This window comes from Chaetura pelagica, unplaced genomic scaffold (assembly GCF_000747805.2).
Source record: "Chaetura pelagica isolate M959 unplaced genomic scaffold, ChaPel_1.0 scaffold366, whole genome shotgun sequence".
NCBI classification, from domain to species: domain Eukaryota; kingdom Metazoa; phylum Chordata; class Aves; order Apodiformes; family Apodidae; genus Chaetura; species Chaetura pelagica.
Window position 1 is genome coordinate 269081 of NW_009953492.1, and position 26853 is coordinate 295933.

Genomic DNA, 26853 nt, shown 5'->3' on the forward strand with positions numbered 1-26853 from the left:
GGGAGTAGGTGAGAAGCTCAACATGAGCCTCCAGTGTCTGCTGGAGCCCAGAGCGCCAGTTCTGTCCTGGGCTGCATCAAAAGAAGTGTGGCCAGGTAGGGCCAGGGAAGGGATTCTGCCCCCCTGCTCTGCTCTGGTGAGACTCCACCTGGAATACTGTGTACAGTTCTGGGGCCCTCAGCACAAGAAAGATATAGACCTGTTGGAGAAGGTCCAGAGAAGGGTCACCAAGATGATCCAAGGCCTGGAGCAGCTCTGCTATGAAGACAGGCTGAGAGAGTGGGGGCTGTTCAGCCTGGAGAAGAGAAGGGTACAGGGAGACCTTAGAGCACCTTCCAGTGCCTGAAGGGGCTACAGAAAAGCTGGGGAGGGGTTTTTCATCAGAGAAGTCAGTGATAGGACAAGGGGTAATGTTTTTAAACTGAAAGAAGGGAGATTTAGATGAGACATCTGGAAGAAATTCTTCACCATGAGGGTAGGAAGGGGCTGGAACAGGTTGCCCGGGGAGGTTGTGGAAGCCCCATCCCTGGAGGTGTTCAAGGGCAGGTTGGGTGAGGCTTGTGCAGCCTGGTCTGGTGGGAGGTGTCCCTGCTCACAGCAGGGAGGTTGAAACCTGATCATCTTTAAGGTCCCTTCCAACCTTCACCAGTCTGTGATTCTATTATTCTAAATTATCAACTACTGAGAACCAGTAGTGGTTTAGGTTTAGGTAACAGTCTCAATCACTGTATCTGAAGTAACACCAACAAGAACATTAGGTGGAATAGATAGGAGAGAAATAGAAGTAGTAAGAAAGAGCTCCCTCATATCAGATCTACACAAGATGCTTTGCTTTGCCAAATGAGACTCAGAATCTATTCTGAGACACTAAGGTCTATAGAGTATTTTATCCATATAAAAGAAATAAAATACCTGCCACCCCCACATCCTTCATCTAATGTGAATTGGAGAGTTAAGTTAGAAAGCCAGTTAGCTTCATGACCCACAACCTACAGAGAAGTCTGGACAGGAAAAAGCGTTGGAAAAGTCTACATGCATTAGCCTGCTGCAGTGTTTGCAACCCCAGGGAAGTTCACCTTCACTCCTCAGTTATGCAAATACAAAATGCATGGGTTTGAATAATAAGCATGTCTAGATTTAAACAGAGCCTTAAAAGTGCAGTTTTTATAAAAATGAAATAACAATAAACTGGCAAGAATAAAGAGGCACCTAATTTAGACCTTTTTTTTTCCCCAACCTTTCAGGTCAAAACTGGGCTTCATTAACTATATGGAGATATGAAAAAAAGTCAGAAAACAAGCCCTCACATGCAAGCACTTGGTTGGATTTACTGGTAGTCTATAAAATTTCCAATCTAAGTTGGAGGCAAATACCTTGTCAGAAACATCACTCAGCCTAATATAGCAATTCAGCCTTCCCAAAACCTCATGTGATTTATTTACATTTTAACAAGAAACAAAGCTTTTCTCATGATACATTGTGTTCTGTCTTTAAAGACAAAGAGCTTAAATGAGGCACCTATAAAATGTTCTCCAGTGACGCCACCAGGGAAAAGCTGTCAGCACTGTTGTACAGAAAAAGCATTTCTTCCTCAAAATATTTATTTTGGAAATTCAAAAATCTACTGGCCCAAACAGATAAAGCACCACAGGGCCGTGTAAATTTTCAACCACCAGAACCTAATGTCAAGATAAATTTTTAGCACATATGTCATTTCCAAGCCATAAAGTCCCACATTCTCACAGGACTTTTCTATTTGTTTCTGGTGGAAAACATCAGTGTGGTTCTCTGGATCTGCTAGGAAAAGCAAAACAAACACTGAACAGGGATCTGGAAAACCAGAAAATACAGGAATGATCAAATAAATCAAAACTCACTTGTGCAATTGTAAGTGGTCCAGAGTTTCTGTAAAACTATTATAAAAAATACTGGGCATCCCCCACAAGGCTCTTTTTTTTTTTTTTTTAATAAAAGACTCAGAAGTTTCCTTAAAAGGTGGCTCAAGTTGCACTGGATGTAGCATATTTAGGCAGTGATTTATGTACAGTTATGAGAAGTTGAGGCATTCAGGAAGGGACACATCAATTTCACAAAACCTAAAGGGACTGAGAGGCAGTGCTGTGACACACCATCAAGTATTTGCCCATGTGAGAACACATCCTATTCCACCAGTAATAACTACTGCCTTCCTACTTGTTTCTTCCAAGTTAGGAAAGACAAAATTGCTTATGTAGCCTCTAAAAGAGGAAACTGAAGAGTAAAATAGCTTATCTACAGCTTGAAATAGAGTAGGGAGCTTTAAACAAGCCATTGTCTTCCAACAATTATTTAGAAAAGTAGGAACTCAACAACAGCACAGATGGGAAAATTGTCCTCCTGAGCCAGACATGCCTAAATCAGCTGATCCTGAGGACCCGGCAGTCAATCTTTTGTCACTCATCCCTGATTACTTATCTCAGGACAGCTACAGACATTTCTCTGTCTCATAATTCTAATTTACTGCTCACAGTCACCCAGATTAACCTTCTGCAAGTCAGAATCAGAACTGAAATGTACACAAGAATCGCTACTTTTCACTTAAATATGGATTCAGATGGAGCTGTTAAATAAGGAAACTGAGAGTTTATAGATTTTCCTTTGCTATCATGTTTTTTGTTCTCCAATCAAGCACAATACCTTCAGCTGTCCTTTAAGGGCATTTCATTTTTGTACACTGCAGCACTCCAATTTTGCTTAGAGTAATTCAAATTTTTCACTCATACATTTGTGAAGAAAAACTTCTTGTAGACTTGTGTTTCTCAGTTGTTCTTACATTCTGCATTTTCAAGATAGGATTTTTCTTCTCTGTAGGAAGCAGGAATTGGAGACTATAGTATCTTGGTTATAGTGAAAAGACATCAGGAATGGGTAGTAACTTCAGAGAACAAGATTATAAAGAGCAAACACTAAGCAACATTATTCCTATAGTAATGCCAGTAAAATAGCAATTAAAAAAAAGTCTGGTTCTTGTGTCTGTATGTTTTAAATCATCACTAGTAATACAAGGTCTTGATAAAGGACTGTTTATGCCAGTTGGGGACCTAGAAATATTCCATCCCAAAACCCAATTACAATACAAACAAACCCCAAGCTCTTCTGAGATGTTGGCAGTGCCTGGGAGCAGGAGCCTGGGCTGAAAATAATTTGAACCAGATAGGAAAAGCCTTTTCAAATACAGACTTGAATTAATGCCAAGCTAGTAGTCAAGTGATTACAGAGGTCTTTAACAGTCAGGCCTTACTCACTTGTCAACTGCTTTCCAAATTTCTCTTTGATACACCCCAGCCACCCTAAATTCAGTCTGTCTCTGCTTGGTACAGAAACCCATGACATCAGAAGGAATTCAAAGGATCCTTTTCTAAGCATATTTTTCTAAATATATAATTTTCTTCCATTCTTATTGTACCCAGACATCAACACAGCAGCACCTTGATGGTTGCTAAAAAGGGTGCCCAGCACTGGGTGGTAGGAGTTTGGCAGTGTATTTCAAACCCAGGAGTCTGAGTTTAAGAGCTGGAGCTCCCAGGTTTTGAGGATTTTTGCTCCCTTACAGCCTGCAATTCAAACCCTCAAGGATCCAGGAGAGTAAATGAGCAGGAAACTAGAGCACAATCAGAACTAACCACCCGTTAAATAATTTGTGCATTTAGACAAATGAAAAACAATTGTATTAAGAACTTCTGTTGAGCTGCATTTAGTTCTCTGTAGGACAGAAGTCTAGAGGTGTAATTTTACTTTGAAATAAATGATGGGATTTATCACACATACCTAAGAATATGAAAAACAAAAAACAAAAACAAAACCAACACAAAACTCTTTCAATTTTACTGAGAGATAGGAAAACAAGTAATATGACACAGCACAGTGAGATTCTTCCTGCCTCTGCTTGCCAGAAATAAAAGATTTTCAAGTTCATCTGAGTTCAGCATAGAAATAATAGATACCAGACTGGGAAAATATTTCGACAGTTGCCAAGAAGACAAATGAAACTAATACATATTACCACATACACAAATAATAATGAAACAGTTTATATCTCTTCTCCATAGAACTTCTTGCACAGGGATTATGCACTGTGAGACTCCAGTCAATGCAATGTACTGTACAAATGTATCATTATTCAGGGAAGTGGTGAAGATCCTGGGGACTAATTTTCTTGTAGCAATAATAATTCAAAAAGCCTCCCACAACAATAATTGTTTAAACAGCCTCTGAATTGGGACCAGAACATCTGAATATTTGTGAAAACAGCTTGGAAAAAAATAATAATATTATTTGACTCATAGGACATGAAACAAATCAACATTTATTTGAAGAGAAGGACGGAGGACCTAAAATGCACCCCTCCAACCATGTCTTTTCACAGTTCTCTAAACTTGTGTCACTCTTCCTAGCACCTTTATAACAGAAAATAATCCAACTGCAAAACCATCCTTCTTTTTACTCATCTGCCCTTCCTTCCTCTTTACAAAATTACTATTCACATTTTAATTTGGTTGTAAACATTTAGAAAGTGGGTATGTGCAGCTTTCTTTAACTCATATAATTGTGCATCTTGAAGTTTTGTTTCACCAACCTTGTGTCCTTCTCACCAAATGGTAGGTTTATCTGTAACACCTGTCCACCCAGTTTGCTGAATTGCCAAACAGCTTCAACTCACTTCAGTAAAACACTGAATAATGTACAGATAGATTTCACCCTCAACACAGAAAAGATTGTAAGAACATCATTATCTACCTGTTCGTCTGGGATGAGTCCATAAAAACTGGGCAGACAAATGGGGAAACAACACTGATATGTGTGTTATTTTTTCCTGGGTGTGCAGCAGAGTGTATTGATCCACTCAAGTCTGGTAAAGCAACAAGTGACAGAACAGATCACAGGTGGAGGGAATAGACCTGGAGACACAATGGATGTGTTTAAAAGCCCTACAGGAGCCATGCCTCTGGATTGGGAACTTTCTTTCTAAGAAATAGGTGGGCCTAGGGGAATGTTCCGCAGGTGGAGGAGATTTTCTTATATACCTCATAGTACTTAAAAGGCAGAAGTTCCTACATTGCTCAGTCGGAAACTATTTCCTTTTCTTGCACACAAAACCTGGAAAACCCCTTTTTCTCCTTGCCTTGCCTTCAGCATTCATCATTTGAAATGCTAGAAAACCTGAACCCTCACATACCCAACCTTGTGTTTCATACAGCTGCCTGGAATCCTTCCAGTTTCCAGTTCATGCCTGCAACACCATCCACTGGTGCAAAAGCAAAGGATCAGTGAAGCTTCAAGAACACCATCTCCATTCTGTGCACATTCTTTTGCACTCAATATTTTACTTAGTTTCTATGAAAAATTAATATAACTCAGAACATAAACCACAAATCAATTTGTATGGGACTTTGCAGTGTAAAAAACCAAAGGATAAAAGGGAATATAGAATCTACTTAACAATCAAAAAGTAGAAATGTTCTTCTGTACAAAAAAGAAACAAAGAAAAACAAACAACAAACCACCCCTCTGAACCCAAGGCATAGAAGTAGATAACTTGGAAGTAACAATTTTAAGCCAGAGGAGGTTTGAAGTAACACTGACTGTCCAGCACATTGCCAGCACCCTGCTCTTCACTGTCTGTATCCTTTAAATATGACCACAAATATTTAATTTTGTTTATGTTCTTTGTATCTCATGGCAAGCACCAAAAGCAGGATGCACATTTGACCCACAATCATCAGTAAAATGATGATCTGTCATTTTCCAGATATCATCAAACAGCACCAAAATCAAAACATTAATGTCCAACTAATTTCTCAAGCTTTAAAACAAGAGCAGGACTGCATTGGTTTGAGGGGGCAGAAGATGTTAAAGATGTCAATCTTTGTCAAATCATCTCAAAGCTGACATTCTCTGACAGCCTACCCACCTCTTGCTTAGACTTGGAGCTGTGTCATGTTTGTTCTGTGCCTCTCAGTTTTACCCTTTTGAAGCTCTTCCAAGCTTTTAATATCTTATCCAAGTGAAATCTTTTGATTGTCATAATGAACATGCTTAAGATTATTGTGAATCCCCAAAATGTCTATCCCCAGTTTCAAGTAGAAGTTGAAATACTAAAGCAAATTCTGCCAGGGTAGAAAAATGGGTGAAATTGAGTCTCTGGACAGGTGATTCCAAACAGGACCTGCCTATGAGGTAAGTAGCTCATCTTCCATCCTGGTTAATGGGGATTGAATAGGTAGTTGAAAATCTTTGTTTAAACAACTGAATGGAGACCCCTGGCTTACCTGCCTGCAGCTCTGTAGAGAAATGTACATTTAGTGTCTTAATCTGTAAACTAAATCCCATCCCTGGTATCCGCTAAAATCAGCTTGGAAGACATTTAATGCAGTATCCTTCTCAAATCCTGCCATCCCACATGTGTTTAAATTGGAAGCACTGGACTTTATGTAACTCAAGTACATATTCAGTTCTTACACTCCTTAACAGTTCTTAGTCAATAGCTGAAAAAAAAAAAAAAAAAAAAAAGCTTAAACTGATAACATTCCAATATAAAGAAGGAAAATAAATCAAATGAAAACCAAACAAACAAAAGCCAAGTAAAAAAAAAAAAAACAAAAAACAAACAAAAAAAACCAACCTAAAGAAAACCAACACCAAAACCAGGAATAGTACAGCTCAGACTAATTAGAACAGGAAGAAAAAAAAAAAAAAAAAAAAAGGAGGAAGACAATTTAAAAAAACATATTGCATTATCCATAAAAACAGATGCTCACACCAATATGTGTTAAAGTAAAAATGAAGGAACTATATTAACCACCCTCAGGGTGTTCATAAATGCCTACAGACATTTAAAAATCTCTCCTTCTTCTGTAAGCATGGCCAGAAATAAAAGAAGAATGTTTCTAGTCCAAGGGCAAATTGCATCATTATCAAAAACCTGTGTACTTAAAAAGAGACACCACAATAAAATAAGAACACACAATCCATTAGTTCTCAAAGTTATTCTGAAAGACCTTTAAAATTTACACCTAACAGTAATAGTTCTAAAAAGCAAGATTCTGTAGGAAGCAATCCAGCAAGTCCTCTTCCACCACAGCCTCATCATCTCTTATTTAATGCTCTTTCTAATTTCTACCTTATAACACAACCTCATTCACAGCATAAGAACCTTTCAACTACCACTTCATAAAAACCAAGAAAAACAAGTAATACATGCTTCTAAATTCTGCACTATCAGAAACAGCTATTCCTTCCGTTGACTCTATAATATGGAATGATAACTAGAAAAATACCACAGTTAATTTTTACTGAAGTTTGCTATGTTGATATCATTATATCACTCTACCAACTGTAACAGTACCAGGGAAAGTAACAATGGTAAAGGTTCATCCTTGAACAGTCTCTTCAATGTTATTGTCAAGATTCGAGCAAAACAGGATCAAAATATATCACCTTATACTCTGGTAGCAATGACAGACAAGTAACAGCTAACGATAGGATGTGGATGTTACTTAGGACTTTTTCACACATCCTGCAAAGGATGCAGTAATAATCTGCATAAAACACAAGGATTTTCTGGGATCAGGTCCACAGAACAAAGGTTATGCATGACAGGCTAACACCATCTTTAACAATCTGACACCTCTTGAAATCCTACAGAGCTGCATTTAAAACCCTGCAGATGCTTTCCTTTATGTGAACAGCACTAGTGCTAAACTCATTACATTCATGGCAACCAAATATTTAATAGCTCCAGCAGCAAGAGAAGACCTGCAGTAATGTCACCCACACAGCAAACAGCCAACCTCACATGAGTATCTACAAGTGACACCCTAATAAAGAAATACTATGACCACCACCACACAGTGGAAATCATATTGATAATTAACTCTACTTACTTCTGTTAAGAAAATATTTCTGAGGCCATTCACTTCTGTCACTTGTCATTAGTCTTCATTTTAATTTTTTTTTTACCTCGAAAGGAAAATTTGTTAACTATTTATTACATAAGAAGAAACCTTAATCCTAAAGTTTTGGGGAGCACAGAGTTCCTGAGAAGTTAAAAAACCATCCCCATGAGCTTCTGATGGTACCAAGCTCCTGTCAAATGTTGGAAATATATTAAAAAGTTAAATAATTCAAACACCATTACCTCCAGTCCTGCTATACAAACGCATTACTATTTTTGTTCAATATTAAAGTCTCAACCTCAGAGAGGTTTAATCACCTACTTGTAAAAGAAGCCAGTGATAAAAGAGCAGCACTTACATTGTTCATGTACTCGCTGAGCAGGTCCTGCAGGGCCTGTCGCACCGCGTTGCACTCGGCTACGATCCGCTCCCGACGGTCGTCCCTCGTGCAGGAGGAGTCTGCCATCAGTGCTGCTCCACTGATGATGCTCTCCAGCCTCTCCTCCAGAGATGGTCTGAAGCGGGCCTCACTGAAAGTCATGGGGTCCAAAATGATCTTGTTCTAAAAAACAAAACATGAGCGGGAAAATTAGGAGCGTGCATGGGTCCTCAGGATTCCTTAGATATCTTTTTTCTCAGCCATCTCACAGGGTTCTTAGGCTTCCACAGCAATAGATTGTCTACAAAATACCTGAAAAATTACATAAATATCTGTCCTGGTTTGAGCCAGGATTAAGCCAATTTTCCTTTTACTGACTTTTTTTCCTTCAGCAAGCTTTAACTAGCAACAGTGGGGTACTAAAGGTGCAACTAAAGGTGATAAGACAGAGGAATGTTTTTCTAACTGCTGGGACTTCAAGGTCACATCTTTACCCTGCCGGCTCAGACACTACAGGGAGATCTATTGACCCCCCCATAGGAGACTGAGTTAGACAGAGAGAAAACTGGCCAGAGATATTCCATTCCATATATCTACATAAGCTCAGAGGAAGGTCAGAGATCACAGAAGAAACTTCCTTTTTGCTTCTTCTTCCCTTCTCCTTCATCCATGGCCAGTGTCTGGGGAGGACTCCGTCCATTCATCACCGTCACCCCCCAGGCTTGAGCTCTCCTGACCCTCATCACTCTGTGCTCTCTCCAGCAGCTCCGGAATTCTTTGGGACTGTTCCCAGCTCAGGAGATGCTGTGGGAGTTGCTGGGGTTGAGGGGAGGCGAGAGGCTTTTGCTCATACCTGCACATATTTATATATAATTGTATATATATTTTCTCATATCATTAGTGTTTAATTAAAGCTGAACAGTTTAGTTTTCAATCCAGCCAAGTCTCTCTCTTTCTCTCTCTCTCCTTCCCTACCTGGGTGGGAGGGGGAGGGGATCAAGACCGTTGTTGTCAGACCCGAGTCAAATGGTGACAATATCTTATAGCCTTGAAATCCCAATACATAAATAAAATTGTGCAGGGCAAACGTTTCCCAGAGAGGTTGTAGATGCTCCCTCCCTGGCAGTGTTGAAGGGCAGGTTGGATGGGGCTTGGAGCAACCTGGGCTGGTGGGAGGTGTCCCTGCCCATGCAGGGGTTTTGGACCTTGATAATCTTGAAGGTCCCTTCCAACCCAAACTAGCTTGTGAGTCTTTATACAAATAATTCCCAACCTAGAGTTATAAAAGACTATTGTCGAGAGCAACACAACTGGCTCAGATAAGTAGGTGGAAAGCACACAGCATACAACAAATCAATATGAAGTACTGCAGTATGTATGCAATATCTCTCTATATTATATGTATATATTGCATCTTGAAGTAAATTACTACACATTTTTGAATCTTCTAGGAATTTCTTGGATACTCAGGAAATTAATATGAAGGTGCAAATATTCAAATAATTGTAATTATGCAAGTTCCTGAAGAGGAAACAGAATATTCTCTGAATTAACTAATTCCTTAATTTTGATTATTTTTATTAGCAGACTAAATTGCTGAAATGCTACTAGATAATCTCAGTATTGAACAAAAAACAAATGAAGGAACTGCCACTAACACTGCAAAAACCTCCATTATTAGATAAATACACTTAGATAAAAATGTGAAATATCTGAATCCCATTCTGCAGCACATCTTTAAAAGCCTTTTTCTAAAGGCTTTTGCAATGTTTTTGTTTGTTTGTTTTCATACCAGGAAAAAGTGCTGGATTACTGAACTAAAAAGAGAGCACTACAGGATGACAGCCTAAAAATGTCTTTAATTTGTCCAATAGCCTACTGGTTACCAAAATATACTGACTTCACTAGGAAAAAAAAAAAAGAAAAAAAAAAATTCAAAGACTGTTTGCTATACAAGACATTTCAATTCTTAAATTATGATCACTGCTAAACAATTGTGCACTTTAGGTATCAAACCAAATATCAAATAGTGCTAAACCACATAGATTCTACCTCTATTAATGCAGAACTTCATGTAATACTCTGAATTCTGAGTCACCACTAGATTATATTCTGATTTACTTTTTGCCCTTTGTAGTTCAAGGTAACAAACACAAAAGAAATAATCTCCTGTTCCCACTTACAGGCGCATTATCAACACTGTGTAATTCAGTAACCTTTTGATGCAATCATGCAAAGAAGTTTTGTAATTGTATATTGTCTAAAAGTGTTCAGTAAGCCATGCACTTCTTATTTGAGCTCTAAAAGAAAATAAATCAGGAAACAGGAATAGAAGAAGCAGACCTGAAAAAGTTACAAGCATTCAGTTTTCTAATAATCACATCATTTTAAAGCACATTGGGTGTTTGTTAATGAGCTATTTTAATTTTCACAACAATTTCATAACTTTATGATTAGTCTGTTTCCTTAAACACCCACAAGCAATCAACAAGCACAAGCCAAATGGCACAGGCAATTTGAAAAAATACACCTATATGTACTAAAATGTAAATTGGGATTTAGGGACACGACATAGAAGGTATATCTTACTCTAACACTGAAGACTGTACCAGCTTAGTACAAATCAGAATGTGCTATAATAACTTATTCTAGGCTAAATTCTGATCCCAAGTGAATAAATTTTGTCTAATTCAGGGTGATGAGGCTTTTGCAAAATACCTGTTTGTTTCTCATGAAAGCTTCCAATTAACTCCACACAGAAAACCTGGGACTCTCATGACTCTACAGAGAAAGAGGATTAAGAACTGAAAAATCTGTAATTTAAGAGAAAGGGCAGCAGTAAAACAGTGACAAACACAAGGACGTCAGGAAAGGTATAAAGATTAATTACTTAATAAAAAAGAAAAAGAGAGTATTTTTTACTAGATCATGCATTGTTCCTGCTCCAGGAACTGTTGACTCAGCAGCACTACCCAGAGTGTGAAATAATGTTTCACATGTATCTTCTAGGGTCTGTGTTTCACAGCAGTAAGCAGAGCAGTTTTACAAGCACCTAAATTAAAAATTACTTCTGTGAGAGTAAGGCCTGTGCAGAGGTAGCTGTGCTTTTCCATACAATAATAATACTCCATGGACAGAGTCTACCACCACACTTATGTGCATAAGCTTTGGGATTTTCAGAAATCAACTATAAATTCATCTTCACAACAGCATATTTAATTCATAGAATTACAGAATTGTAGAATGTGTGGGGTTGGAAGGGACCTTTAAAGGTCATCTTGTCCAGCCTCCCCTGCAGTGAGCAGGGTTGGGTTTTTTTGTGTGTGCTTTGTTTGTTGTTGTTGTTTGTTTGTTTTAAATAAATGACAGTGTTATTGGTTATAGTGCTGGTTTTGGGGTGTGTTTTTTTTTTGTTTTTCAATCACCATTAAAATGGTCCTGAACAAAGGCAGGAAGTACACTTTACTAGAGAGTAGAAGATCACCAATAGCCCACAAAATCTCTGCTTGTAGCAAACCTCTTTTCTCAATCCATAAACTTGACCAAAGCAGCAGGGTTATAGGTGCACAGAACTATGGCAATTTTCCTGTTGCAGTTAAGGCAACATAATCTACTCTTCCATAGATGTCTCACTTCTCCTCCTCTTCCTTACAGCCATAGGTGTAAGGGTCTCCACCTACACAGAAAATTTCTCACAGCAGATCTTACACTCATCAGCAAGTCAGAAATCACATTTTTCTTCTTAGAGGCTTTTGAAGACACAGCAATCCAAAGCCTTCTGTCAAACCCAAGGACCTACCAAGATTGCATTTCTGAAGTACATCCATCCTTCTGGAGTTTTGAGGATGGACAATCTGCAAATCAAGTATCTCCCATATCTCTAATCACTGCAACCCAACTCACTATTTTCATAAGCATTATCTCATACTCCATGAATATATTCAGGAAGTTCTGTACTCATTCCATGTGTCACTTTTAAATTAAAAAGTGTGTATCGTTCAGGGCGTATAACTAATTTAAGCCACTGCAAAACACAGAAAAGGAACACATTAGTGGTGTTTTGTTGTTTTTTTTAAATAGAGAGAACAAAAGCCACTGAATTGCACTCAGTAATTTTTCATTCATACCCCACAAAAAAATTTTGTTCATAATGAATTTTTATGCTTAAGAATCCAGTTAAATATTAGTTTGGGATATTCTCTCCATGAACATTCAGAATCACAGAGCACTTTAGGTGTTAGAGCCAGAAATTAAGGACTAACACCATAATTCAGGCCTTATAATGAAGTGTTTCAAGCCTCTTTACAACTGTAGAGAGATGACTGTAAATTGTATCTTTGCTATGAACATACAGCATTTTTGGCTTCAGTTGCTGAAACAAAAGCCAAGAAAATGAATTTAAATATGACTGCAGACTTATTTGAAAACTGTTAAATTTGGGCTAATATCTTCTTCAAGCATGTTGTAGTGAACTATTTCCTTTTTTTTTTTTTTTTAAATTATGTAAAGGTGTGCTTCTAGAGTAGCTGCAATGTTTTCATAAAGAACAAAAACGTTCAGAAAATAGACCTCATCTAATTAGTGCTACAGTTAGTGCTGTAAGTCAACTTTATCTTGCTCAAACAGGAAGAAACTATCACAAATACTAACAAACTATAGGGCAGCACTTCCAAAATCTAAAATATCACATAAATTATTCATGTTTCAATTAAAAATATTGAAAATAGCCAAATATCCTCCCTACATGCATTGAAACTTGGTGAAGTTTATCTGGATGAGAATATCTTTTTCAAAAATATCTAAAAAATCAGTTTTAATTAGAAGTATAAAGCAAACCAAAACATTTAATAAAATTAATCTTTAAAAACAATTTTACAACTCAAAAAAACCTGTGATTTCTTCATCATTATCTGTGTTTTCCAAATTAAGCAGGTGTTCTTGCAAAACCTTACATGCATTGCTTTATTGTTTATGAGATATCTGATCATCTGCAGGTTTCCTCCAGTAGGAAGTCTTAAGAAGGCCAATGGAATCCTGGGGTGCATAATTCTGGGCCAGTAGGTCAAAAGAGGTCATTCTCCCCCTCTACTCTGCTTTGGTGAGACTACATCTGGAGAACTAGGACCACTTCTGGGCTCCCCAGTTCAAGAGAGTCAGGGAACTACTGGAGAGAGTCCAGTGGAAGACACCAAAATGACTGGGGTATTGGAGCATCTCCCTGATGAGGAAAGGCTGAGGGAGCTGGGACTGTTCAGCCTGGAGGAGATAAGGCTGAGGGGAGACCTTATCAATGCCTACAGGTATCTCAGGGTGGGTGCAGGGAGGATTGAGACTCTGCTCAGTAGTGCCCAGGGACAGGATGAGGGACAATGGGCACAAGCTGGAACATGGGAAGTTCCAGTGAAATATGAGGAAAAACTTCTTTAGGGTGAGGGTGACAGAGTCCTGGGATAGGCTGCCCAGGGAGGGTGTGGAGTCTCCTTCTCTGGAGATGTTCAAGACCCCCCTGGATGCAGCCCTGGGTAATGGGCTCTAGGGGATCCTGCTTTAGCCGAGGAGTTGGACTAGATGATCTCTAGAGGTCCCTTCCAACTCTGACAATTCCATGATTCCATGAAGGAAATTTCAGCAGTTTATTCAGAACCACAGCTTGCTTTACTTTTTCAAAACACAAGTAATGTTGATGATTTGGGAGGCTGGAGGGAAGAAGTTCCAGTTCTGAAAAAGCTGAAAATCAGCCAACATTAAATGTATCCAAATTCATTTCTAAATCAACTTAAACACTTTGATAGTGCTCCATGTTTTGACAAGCTGGGAAAAAAGCTTTAATGAAACCACTACTAGTCTAACCACCTTAGAGCTGGTAACACAGAGATTCTGAAATTATAACTTTGCTCTCAGTTGTGATGAAAATTCAGAGAGGAAAAAACTTAAATAACTACTTTTGGAAAAAAAACAAATGAACCACATAACCTACCAACAAAAATATCTACACAATTTTCCTGTTTATACAGTTGTGTGTTATGTGTGTAACAGGGACGGTCAGATTCCTACCTTCATTACAGGTACTTTCTAGAATTCCTACTCAGTTACCTCCCATTCAGCCACTGAGAGAACAAGAAGGAATTCAGTATTTCATTGTGCTTCTACTGTGTAAAGTCCCTTCCAACTCTGACAATTCCATGATTCCATGAAGGAAATTTCAGCAGTTTATTCAGAACCACAGCTTGCTTTACTTTTTCAAAACACAAGTAATGTTGATGATTTGGGAGGCTGGAGGGAAGAAGTTCCAGTTCTGAAAAAGCTGAAAATCAGCCAACATTAAATGTATCCAAATTCATTTCTAAATCAACTTAAACACTTTGATAGTGCTCCATGTTTTGACAAGCTGGGAAAAACCACCTTAGAGCTGGTAACACAGAGATTCTGAAATTATAACTTTGCTCTCAGTTGTGATGAAAATTCAGAGAGGAAAAAACTTAAATAACTACTTTTGGAAAAAAAACAAATGAACCACATAACCTACCAACAAAAATATCTACACAATTTTCCTGTTTATACAGTTGTGTGTTATGTGTGTAACACGGACGGTCAGATTCCTACCTTCATTACAGGTACTTTCTAGAATTCCTACTCAGTTACCTCCCATTCAGCCACTGAGAGAACAAGAAGGAATTCAGTATTTCATTGTGCTTCTACTGTGTAAAAGAATGACAAAGTAACAATGGCCTTTATTGGTCCCTTTAAACAATTTACTGTGCTCTGTTCTTTAAAACACACAAAGCCACCATTTAAACAAAAGATATTTCCTCCTCTAATGGAGTAGCAGTGCATTTTAAAAGAAACTATCAAATCATATAAAAGAAGTCCGTATGAGCTTGTTCTCTCTTAAACAACCAACAAGAAAAGGAACATTTTAAAAAGCAACAGTTGCAAAAACACACACACAAAACCCAAGGCCTTTCAGTCTCTTCTACAGGGCTGTGGGAGGCAAGTTGAATTGATTTTTCAGATCCTTAAAGACAGGAAAGGCATATTTGAGGGCAAAATCATGCAGTTATGAAAGTAATATGAGAAGCTATTAATTCGTCTATTTAGCAAGTAAAACCTTCAGGGCAGAGACCATTTCCTAACGTGGTCCTCAGTGATTTAGCAGAAAGAAAATACATTATTTTTTAATGCAAATGGCACTGCAAAATGAAAGTATAAGAGAGGCAACAAAACCTCAGTGACAAATGTCATTAAAAACCCAAATGGATAAATACCTTAGATAAACAATGTCACAACCACCAGGCATTGTGAAAATCTGTTTTGGTATAAAAAGGAGCACGTAATATATCGAGATACAGAGTTTTTCAGAACAATCTGGGATTCAAGACTGTCTAAATAAGAGTGTTGTTTTTATTCCTTTGTCCCAAGTGCCTGCACTATGTGAAAGCAAAGGCAGTGTGCTCACAGGGTTGGGTTCCCTATGGATGTCAGCATCCCCTAAAGTGCTCACAATGCTATATTTAGTTCCTCTTCAGTGATAAATCAAATGCTTCTATCTGTCATGATGCTGCATTTCAGGACCTGTCCCACAGATGTAATTTGAAGAAATATGAAGAGTGTGACAGTGCAATGCCCTGGGGAGCCCTGAGCCATCCTCTCCTGACTCCCTTCTCTAAATGCAAATGGAAATATTGCTTCCCTGCAATATTGGTGCTGTTCACTTACCAAATACGAGTCACATAAGCATCTCAGAGGTGCTGACTAAACATATTCCAAATAACCCCAAGTGTAGTCTAACTGGGAAATGCCACTAAGTTAGATTTTTGAGCTATTACATGGAACCTGACAAAAATTTTAATATCTTTTTAATCTAACAGTCCAAATATTCCTACTTATTCTTAACAATTAAATAAACAATGTGTAATACATTGAATAATAATAGAATAGTGGTATTGCTACAGAAAACATTTCTCTATAGAAATATCAATTAGGTTTTTTAAGGAGAATTTTCTTTGTGTGTTTCTGCTGTCTCTAAGAAATGTGTTTGGGTGAGGGTTGACTACAAAAACTCCTTTGCAAATAAATTGTTTACTGTCCAAGTACAGCAGGTTAAATGTATTTGACAGGACAACACTTAGAGCACCTGGTGTGTTGCCATCCTACTTTTTCTACCATCAAAACAAGTGGCAGCATTGTGGTATGGTTAAACTTGCACACAGTATTTTTGATTGCTAAATCTTTTTACAGTTCTAATTTACTACACAGGAGCATTTCAATGGAAAATAAAATAAAATTAATCAAGAAACCCACTAGATGGTGCTCGTACACAGAAAATACAGATCAGCAGCACCATTCTCATTGCTTAACATGCTCCCAGCTGCTAGCAAGGAAGGGTGCTTCTCTTTGCAGAGATCAAATTTTGCTGTTAATTGATACCAAAATCCTGTCATTTTCAGTGCTGCCCCTTGAAGTCTGGAGCTGACATTTCTACAATACACTCCCACACATACACAAGCACGGATAAAATATTAACCATAATATGTCATAAAGCCAAGCAGTGAGAATAAAGTAGAATGAATTTCTGAAATAGGTGATTGAAAGAATTTAGAATCATAGATAAATAACATGGTATGGGTTGGAAGGGACCTTTAATGGCCATCCAGTCCACCCCCCCTGCAGTGAGCAGGGACATCTTCAACTAGATCAAATTGCTCAGAGCCCCATCCAACCTGACCTGAAATGTTTCCAGGGCTGGGGCATCTCCCACTTCTCTGGGCAGCCATGGCCAGGATTTCACCATCCTCATTACAAACAATTTCTTCCTTATATCTAGCCTGAATTTCCCCTCAATCTAATCTCAGTTTGAGTTTCTTGCTGCCAAACTACTCCTGTTCTGCATGGAAATTCTAGGGAAAAAAAAACAAAACACACCAAACCAAACCAAAGCAAAAACTAGCACGCAGAAGGGCTCATAGTGGGCAGGGAAGTGCAGCAAAGACACAGAAGAAAAAGGTTTTCAACCCCTTAGTAATATTTAAACCCTGAAAATGTTCTCTGCTTATTTGTCTCTTGACAAGTTCACCATCCTCAAACTCACCTGCTAGCAAATAGGCAAGTTTTTAGGTATATTGTAAAACACAACAGTGCTGTTGTTCAGTATTTTCTTCACATGTCAGGGACAATCAGTCTGTGATTTTTTTCCCAGTCAGGGGAGATCTGAGGAATGCACAGTGTCAAAGGACCTCATGACTGGGTAGAAGCTTTTGAAGCATGGTGATGCATCCTGCTGCTTCACAGGTGAAATGATGGACTCAACAACATTCTGGTTTAAAAGCTAATTCAGCTCCACAAGGAAGAAACCCTGTATGTCATTCACAGTCATATATGAGGTTATCTTAATCTGCATGACACTTTCTCCACTGCACATTCACATGGGTGTCTCTATTTAAATTCAATATATAACTGCTGCTATACAGAAATAACCATTCCATAGACACCACAGCTCAACAACTCTGCCTTCAAGTTGCTACATGGGACCTGTAGTAATATTTTTGCAATTGTTTCTTATGATTTTGATAATGAAAGACAATTTCTTATTCCGAAGATCACACTTTGTCCTTTTGTCTCCAGCATCACAAATCACTTTTGTGAAGAACATACTTAAAAGTAAACTGAGGTCTCATAAATATTCTGCAAAATCCGTTCTCGAGCTGAACATTTTGGACAGTTATTTACCCAAAAAGCAACATTTTAAAGTTAGTTACTTAATGATACAGCATCTCTTCTCTCCGTTACCTTTATGTCATAGTTTGACTGCTCCTGATTTTATTACAAAAAAAGCATCCTTTGCTATTGTTGTACCCAAGCTTTTTGTCTTTTCAGTTTCTCTGGGCTCTTTTTCATTACACACCTGTTAGATCTTGCATTCACTAGCCTGGCAAAATATTGCCAAAAGTTTATGAATATCTTTGAGAAATATGCAATGATAGTCCATTTATTAAACATGAAATTAATTTTAAAGCCTGGAAGACAATGACCAGTGTCATCAGACACTTTTTTTCTCATAAAAAATATTAATCTCACCAATTATAGACTTGCATTATTTGAGAAATTATTAGAGCTTGAGTTACTCTGCCTGGAATTTTTCTGTTCAGATCCTTCTCATAACAAAAACCAGAATATTTTCAGTACCTCGGGATCTCTAGCAAGTATAAAAACATCTCATGTACCAAAAATGCATTTAACCACCTCTTTTAGTTCTCAACCAGATCAGTTGCTTCATAAACCAAACTATTTTCATATTCATTCAAGATTCCATGCAATTTTGAAGATGGACAGTAAAGGCATGACAGACAGAAATAATAAATCACAGTAGTATTAAAATAACATCAAATACAGGGTCTGTCAATTTGGATTTACGTGTCTTGAAAAGCAAAGACATTTATACACATACATATATATATTTTAACAAACACAGTATCTTTTTATCCTGTTGATAGACACAGAACTTGCCAATGTGTTATATACATATAACCACAAAACTCAAGCAGAAAGTCAACTAAGGAGATTCATCAGTTCTGGTAAGCTCTTTCTGACTCATAATGTATTTCAGACAATCCCAGCCTTGCTCCAAACACAGAGATGCTCCTTTTTATGGGTCTGTACTGCATGCATAGTAAATATTTTTATATTTACAAAACTGTTACACCTATCCTTGTAGTAAAGTACAAGAGTGATTACCTCATTTTTCATATCAAAAGCTAACACAAAATGCTTTTAATCATTTAAAATGTTAAGAGTTTTAGGGCACTTTGTTTGAAACCCCTAGAATTTGAAATGCCACAGTGATTAGCACTTGGAAAGTTTTGTCAGCTCACCCCACCCACACAGCTACATTTCTAGAAACTAAGAAATCAGTCTCAGTCCATCCTCTGAAAGGAGGCACTCTCCTACTCTTCAGAGACCCCCAGTGCCCAATACAGACTATTTCTGCCTGTCACTGCCCCCTCTCCATTCCATCATGCAGAACGTGTCCCCCACCTATCTATTGCAGCCCTGGCTGAGGCAGAGACTCTCCATCTACTGATCCCATCACTTCATACCCACATATAAATATATTTTCATATCCACATCCCACATATACTTCTACCTGGAGGGCACGAGATGAATCAGTCCCACAACACTCAACACATGACAACTCAGCAGTCCCTTGACAATCAGAATGGCTGAGACCTTCCCAGAACAAATCTACCATTGCCTGAGTGAAAACAGAATAATACCAGAATACACCATAAGTTCTTAACAAACTTCCCTGAGTAAATTTGGGGAAATGTTATAAGAAGAGGTAAAAGTTGCATCTTTAGTTGCAGTAAGAACTCAGAAATATTTAATGAGAATCAAATATATGCCAAGTTTTAGTAACAAGCCCATGAATATCTGGAATTAATCTGAAATTAAAGCAGGAGCATTACAGTTAAAGGACAAAAAACAAGGCATTAAACTTGTATTTTTGTAATCAATCAACTTCAAACAGTACTTTAAAGTAGAAAATCTGATAAGAAACAGATTACTGAACTCTCTTCATTTCTACCTAGATTCTCTTTAACAATCAATAAATGATAACTCTATCCAAAATGGTGCTGCTAATAACTCACAGGTGACTTTATACCACAAGTCACCATTGTTTAGAGTTTGGCAATCAGCTTGAAACCTATTTAACTACCATAGTCAAAGTGCTTAAAATAGGTAGAATAATTATTCATATTACACGTGATGATAGTTTGATTGATAAAGCATTCAGATGATTTACAGTGCATTTGAAGCAGGAAGGCACAGAATGCTGATCCTGAAATTTGAAATAATGAAGCCTGAGAGGTGTGAATTATTATTATGGAAAAACCCACAAACCTATTTTTAATCAAGAAGAATTATCTTGTCATATAATACAAGGCTTAGTATGCACTCACACCAAACACAAATTTATCTCAATCAAGGTGACTGATACTGTAAAATAAATATACAGTAAAATTATGTTCAGTAGAAAATATAAGCTTCCTTTCCCCTGCTGAATAACAGAGTGACAGCACAAAAATCAAACTTTCTTCTCCACCATATTTTTACCCAGTTTCACTAGTCTGGTAATTCTTCTTGCTTTCTTGCTCGCAAAACATAAGAGTCATCCCACCACTTATAAATTCTGGCTTTCCCTGGCGTGAAGGAATATTGTCTCTGCTGCAAAATGAGGTGTGAATAAATCTCACCAAACAGCTAAGCAGTGAGGCAAAACAGAAAATATGGTTAGAAAGCTGATAAAACAGTAGTTTCAATCTTTGCCTCTTCATTATGTTTTCATATTTTTTTTTTTTTAAATTGGAAAGAGAAGATTCTCAAAAAAGCCAGGCTGGTTTTCCACACGTCATTGTGAACAGAACACAATACTGTGGATGCCTGCAACCTCACATAAATAGGAACAGACTTTACCTGAGGAGGAAAACGATGAACAAATATTCTCAGAAAGAGGCAGAGGACAATATCAGATGTCTCACATAGCCTTCTCTAAATTTACTTTCACTAATGTCACCCAAAGCAGGACAACTAAGCACAACAACTCTCTTTGCATTGAACTGCAGCCTTTTCCAGAGCAGCAGCATCATCAGTTTGGGACTGAGAAGTCACATGTTTTGTTCCTGTTTGTCAAACCTCTGCTGTTCACAACGTGCAAAATCCCCCACAAAAGCCAGAGTAAAAAACGACCAAACGGGTGTTATTGACAGGACCCTATCAATAAGGTAAGACCTGTGAGCTGAGAAGGCCCTGAGAACCATGTGGAATTCCTTAAATCTGGAACCACAATAATTTTACAAGAAAAAACTATACATCTAGAGATATAGATATTTTTAAAAAAATTCATAGAGCCATTGCTGTGTCATGTGGTTCAACTGCAGTTCTGAACGGTTTTACCCTCTTTACTTGTGTCTTCCTACACCTACCCATTCATTTCTCCACCTCTAACCACATTCCATTTTTGGTTTTACCCTCCTTACTTGTGTCTTCCTACACCTACCCACACATGCTGTCATTTCTCCACCTCTAACCACATTCCATTTTGTGATTATTTGTATACTTATTCTCTGCCTTTTTTTTTCAGCATTTTACTCTATCCTGGAGCTTCCTTTGATCCTATAATAATATCCAGCCTTTCTACTAGGGTCTCCAAAGCAGACCCAATGACCATAAACCACAGATGCAGAAGATAAGCCCAGTCCAATATGACACGAGATGAACAACCTGCACAACACCTCTACTGTCAGCCCTAAATGCAGCAGGACTGAGAAGCTCCTGATGGTGTGTGACAGATGCTTGTATTGCAACCTTGTGTATTAATCAAAATGAAAAGGACACCAGACCCTAATAATAATAATTTTAACAAACACTTGCCTGAAATCAGAATGAAAGAGGAAGATATTTCAGACACTGTCTGACATTAAGCTATTTTTCCACTTTCTAAAGAACAGCCCTTATGTGTGTGATACAGAAAAATCATTAAATGGGACTAGTAAGGAAATATATGTATGACAAGATATAAGACTTAGACAGCTGTTAAGAAAGTTACTTAAGCAAAACTGTAGCTATTGCTGGATTAGAGGCTACAGCACTTTGCCTGCAGCTGGAGAGACTGGTATCACCTGTGTTTGAAAGATGTTTTTTCCATATCTTTGATAAACATAACTCATGAATCTAGTTGAATGTTAAAGTTTCCAGGTTGCTCAGCTCCACCACCATATTTATTGTGTTGACTTCCTCACTTGACAGACAAACATGATTTTTCCACTCAATCAACCACAGATCTTGGTCATAGAACTGAACTGCCAGATTAATCAAACTTTGCATTATTTAGAATTAAGCACCTAAATTTTTCAAGGATACTAGGGCAAAAGAGGACTTCTTTCTCTCTGTCATACCCACTGCATATGTGCACAAATAACTCCTCATAATTCAAGTCCATTAACAGACACCATCTACTCCTCATTAAAAATAATACAAATCAATGTCTGCACTTTGTTTCTGCAGCCTGAGGGAAGGGACCTGGATGAAAGGGAAAATTTCAGTCCTGATCAATGACCACTTAGTTAAAAGCACTGTCGATTGCATGGAGAAACATTTCATTTTTCATACACTTCTGATACTTACATCAAATTCATTTAATGCAGCTGCCAGCTCTCCTATGCCAGTGTGCCCCTTGTTCTCATCAGTGGGTGAGGTGGCCTGGGCAGCATTGGAGATACCAGCAATTGCTTCTTGTACTTGCTTGAAGACATAGTCTCTGTTGGCCCTGGTGGCTGCAACATCAGGGTGACGGAGAAAGGCCTGGGATGCAGTGTACAGCATAGTGGCATTCTTCTTCAGGGCACCTCGAGCTGCAGCCATCTCATCTCTGCAGTGAGGATCCTTCAGCTCCTACAAAAAAACCAACCAAACAAAAACAAACACCATTTTTACAGATGTAAATGAAAGTTTTCCTGTTAGAATGTATTGCCTACCCAGCTTAAGTGTCAACATCATGCAATGATTTTGCAGAGATGGCATCAATGACAGAATCTACCAAAAATGACAGCAAGGAATGCCCCTCCTGCCCAAGAAAGTCCATTCTTTCTCTGTAACTACAGCTCTTATTCAAAGACCTGCAGAGAATTTATATAAAACATTCAAAATTACTCTGCCTAATTGACTGGATTCAGCCTGCTAATTCCATAAGGGCAATGGGAGCACAACAATCCTGTTGCAGCAAGAGCCATAGTTTTTCTAAGTGCTATACCTATGTGCTGTATAAAATCATCATAACATAGCCCTTTAAAAAGTAAATCTAAATTAAAATATTACATTGATGAATATGTTTCTAATTCTTAAAGACCTAATTAATATACTGCTCATTATTTTTAGCCTTCCCTTCCTGTTCTGTTCTATTACTCATATCCTTAGGTATTTGCTTCAATGACATATACTTTCTTTTGGTCCCCTGAAAATAAGCACCAGATACTGTCCAATATGTTACCAGAATCAGATGACACTGCATTATTACTATGTAACTAAACCATTTATTTATTTACAGGATGTATCACCGTGTCCTTTAAAGTCTTTTGAACATTAGATAAGGTAGTCCTAGTTGCTTCTATTTTAGAACTATGGACAAATAAGTTTAGTGAGCTGAACAGTTCATTTACACATAGAATCTGTGGCAAAAAAAAAAAATATTAAAAAAGAAACCCGATATTCTGGATTTAGGGGGTTTGCCCATTGACCAATTTCAACCACATGTGATTGACAGATAAAAGTTTTCAGAGAGAATTATGTTCCTAAAAGCTTTGTCAGGCTACAACACAGAAGAGATTAAAAGAAAATCTATGAACATCTAAGCAGTGCCTTTTAATGCTGTCAAGATTTTCTGCAATGATATGGAATACTTCACTGGCATTATAAAAATGACCCTTAAGAAGAAAATTTTAAAAGGGTTATGCTAAATTTTCTCCTATCTTTCCATTCCTCCAACAAGACTGTAAGAGACATAAATCTTTATTAGCTTTTTCTACTTCCACAAGGGAAGTGTCTGAACATACAGAATACAGTGACTGGATTTCATAATTTAGATGCATTTAATTTCAGTATAACTCTGAAAATGTCATATTTCATTAAGAAATACAACAGTGACACTGAAGTAAATTGTGATGACTGTAATGCAAAAAATAAAGAAACAGAAGGACAAATATGGAAAACCAGCTTTCTAAATCTGATGTGCTGTGCTATACAAAGACTACACCCCTGAATGATTGGTGGTATTCCAATACAATGGATTGTGCAGAAATCCTATACAATTCCACTGTGAAAGCACTGTCTGGACTCTTAAAACAATTAGAAAGTAGGAAGTTAATCTTTATTGTAAAGTTGTATAATTGCAGGCATCGAATAAATGTTATAGTGACTTTCTGGTATTTTTTCCATGTGCCTTAGTAATGAATGAATTGAGTAATTTATTTCTTTTTAAGTATGTGAAAATTAATAAGAGTTTCTAAGCACAAAGTAGATTTCTGTTGCTTCTGAATTTGAATTACACCAGACAACTCTCCAAGTGGCCTCAAATCACCTTAGGTTAGAATTAAATGGGAATAATCATCAAATGAAAACTTAACTTCCTGAATCACTTGCCTTTTCACTCTTCATTCTGTTATTAACTGAAGCCACTTGGAACATATTCTTAGAGAAATTGCATTTTTTTAAAAACTTCATCCCATTCAAAAAAAAATCAATGTGATTAAATTATAGGCCACGACACAGCAATTACTTACAGTACATTTTGAACCAGAATGGAACACAAAATACCAGATCTTTAGAACCAATACTTACTTTCTCCAGCACTGCTTCCAAATGCACTCACCTGTTGCCTTCGAGCAGCAACATAGTTCAGTTTCACCATCTCCTTTCCAAATTCTTTAAAGCGATTTGCTAAATCTTGCTCATTTGTTGCATTTTTCACTGCTTCTAGTGCTTCCTCTACCTAGAAAAGAACATATCAATTGTGTTAGCATTTCAATCCGGGTGCACTCTTTGATAAAGTCTATAAATACTCTACCCAGTACTCTCTGCTATATAGACACAATTTGGCTTTTATGTCCATCACTGTACAGGGGCCTTATGATGGTCCCACAAACTTTAATTAGGTTTCTTAATGGAGAATCTGCCTGACTGTCATTCTGCATTACTGTCCATTTACTGTACTTTGGTATCATGTAAAACTAATGCAAAAAGCATTAATTTCCCCACTCACATTTATCAGATGAAAAGTTTAAAATCTGTGGGATCTAAAACAAAATAGATTAACATATTCTTAAGGAAAGGCCGAGGGAGCTGGGTCTCTTTAGCTTGGAGAAGAGGAGACTGAGGGGCTACCTCCTCAATATTTACAAATATGTTAAGGGGGAGTGTCAGGCTTTTTTCAGTGGTGTCCAGTAATAGGACAAGGGGCAATGGGTGCAAACTGGAACATAGGAGGTTCCACGTAAACATGAGGAAAACCTTTTTCACTGTGAGGGGGACAGAACAGTGGAAGAAGCTGCCAAGAGAGGTTATGGAGTTTCCTCTGGAGACATTCAAAACCTGCCTGAATGCGTTCCTGTGTGACCTGCCCTAGGAGATCCTGCTCTGGCAGGGGGGTTGGACTAGATGATCTTTCGAGGTTCCTTCCAACCCCAACCATTCTGTGACTCTGTGATCAGAATGGTACAGGCCTGTGGTACCAGCTTTATGGGAAAACAAATGGAAGTTATTAATTCTGGACAAGACATATCTGTTAAAAAGGAAACTCAAACCTATAATTACAGAATCACAGAATCACAGAATCCTAGGGGTTAGAAGGGACGTCAAAATATCATCTAGTCCAATCCCCCTGCCAGAGCAGGATCACCCAGGAACGTGTCCAGGCGGGTTTGAATGTCTCCAGTGAAGGAGACTCCACAACCTCCCTGGGCAGCCTGTCCCAGGGCTCTGTCACTCTCACATGAAAGAAGTTTATTTCTGATGTTACATTTTAAATTTACCCCAACATATACAAAATACTGAATCTTTGTGAAATAAATGAAGCAGCAACAGATTCAAACCAGAATATATTACTATTTCTTTTTCCTCAGCTCTCAGCTTTCCTTTTTCAGTTACATTAAAATTGGGAAAAGAATCAACCATAGAAAACATTCCTGCAGTTACTTGGCCTGCTGTAGCTATCAGGTCAAGATATAAAAACCCAGTAATACTAACACGTTAATCTAACAAATCTATGGTGAAATTTTACCTCTTATATAGCAAGCAAAACATCCAAAGGAATAAAATACTCCTTTCATACAATAAGCAAAGGAAAGTTTCCTCTGACCTGGTAAAAAATCGAAATCGTATTTCTCTCCCTCACCACATGAAAACCCAGTATCAAGCAGACAGATTGAGAACTGAAAAGCTTCTATTCATCCTTCTTTCTAAAACCTATTGCTTCAATTCACAGGAATGTGCAGAAGCTTCCTACAACAGACCAATTTTCCCCTTGAAGAGAAACAGCCGATTCCGATGGGGACGTGTTCCTGTGCAAGAGCAGAGCCTGGCAGCTCACTCTCCAACCAGCACTGGGAATCCAGCAGTAGCTGGAGACTAATGAATTTGGAAAGACACAATTCTGTGCAGAACCTGCCTCTTTAATATATGTGCTATTCTAACTTTACCTTCCTATCAGCAAGAGAGGATATTTTTATTGTGAGTTTTTACTTACTTAATGCGGATGGAAAAATATCCACAAATTGTAGTTCTACATTACAAATTACATTTCTAAAGGAAAATGTATGATTCAAGGACATAAATCCATAGCTATTATGTTGGAAATTATATACTGAAAGTCGCAAGCTTCACCTTATTCAGAAATTACCTCTCCATTTACTCTTAAGCTGATCTTTTTTAACCAACATGCACAAATCATAAAAGCATCATTATATTAACTAACTTGTTCTTGCAGGTTTCCCA

The 26853-nt window shown here is 37.8% G+C and overlaps 1 protein-coding gene across 1 annotated transcript in view; it reads right to left on the minus strand.

Annotated features, from left to right (window-relative positions):
* The window catches only part of CTNNA2 (catenin (cadherin-associated protein), alpha 2), a gene marked incomplete at its 3' end in the record, with an annotated part of 427358 nt that overhangs the window by 264072 nt on the left and 136433 nt on the right, over positions 1 to 26853 (minus strand). The window contains exons 5-7 of the mRNA XM_009999054.1: positions 24734 to 24853; positions 22495 to 22761; positions 8293 to 8496 (exon numbers count right to left, since the gene is read on the minus strand). Coding sequence (XP_009997356.1) covers positions 8293 to 8496; positions 22495 to 22761; positions 24734 to 24853 — 591 coding nt within the window. The remainder of the gene's footprint in view (positions 1 to 8292; positions 8497 to 22494; positions 22762 to 24733; positions 24854 to 26853) is intronic.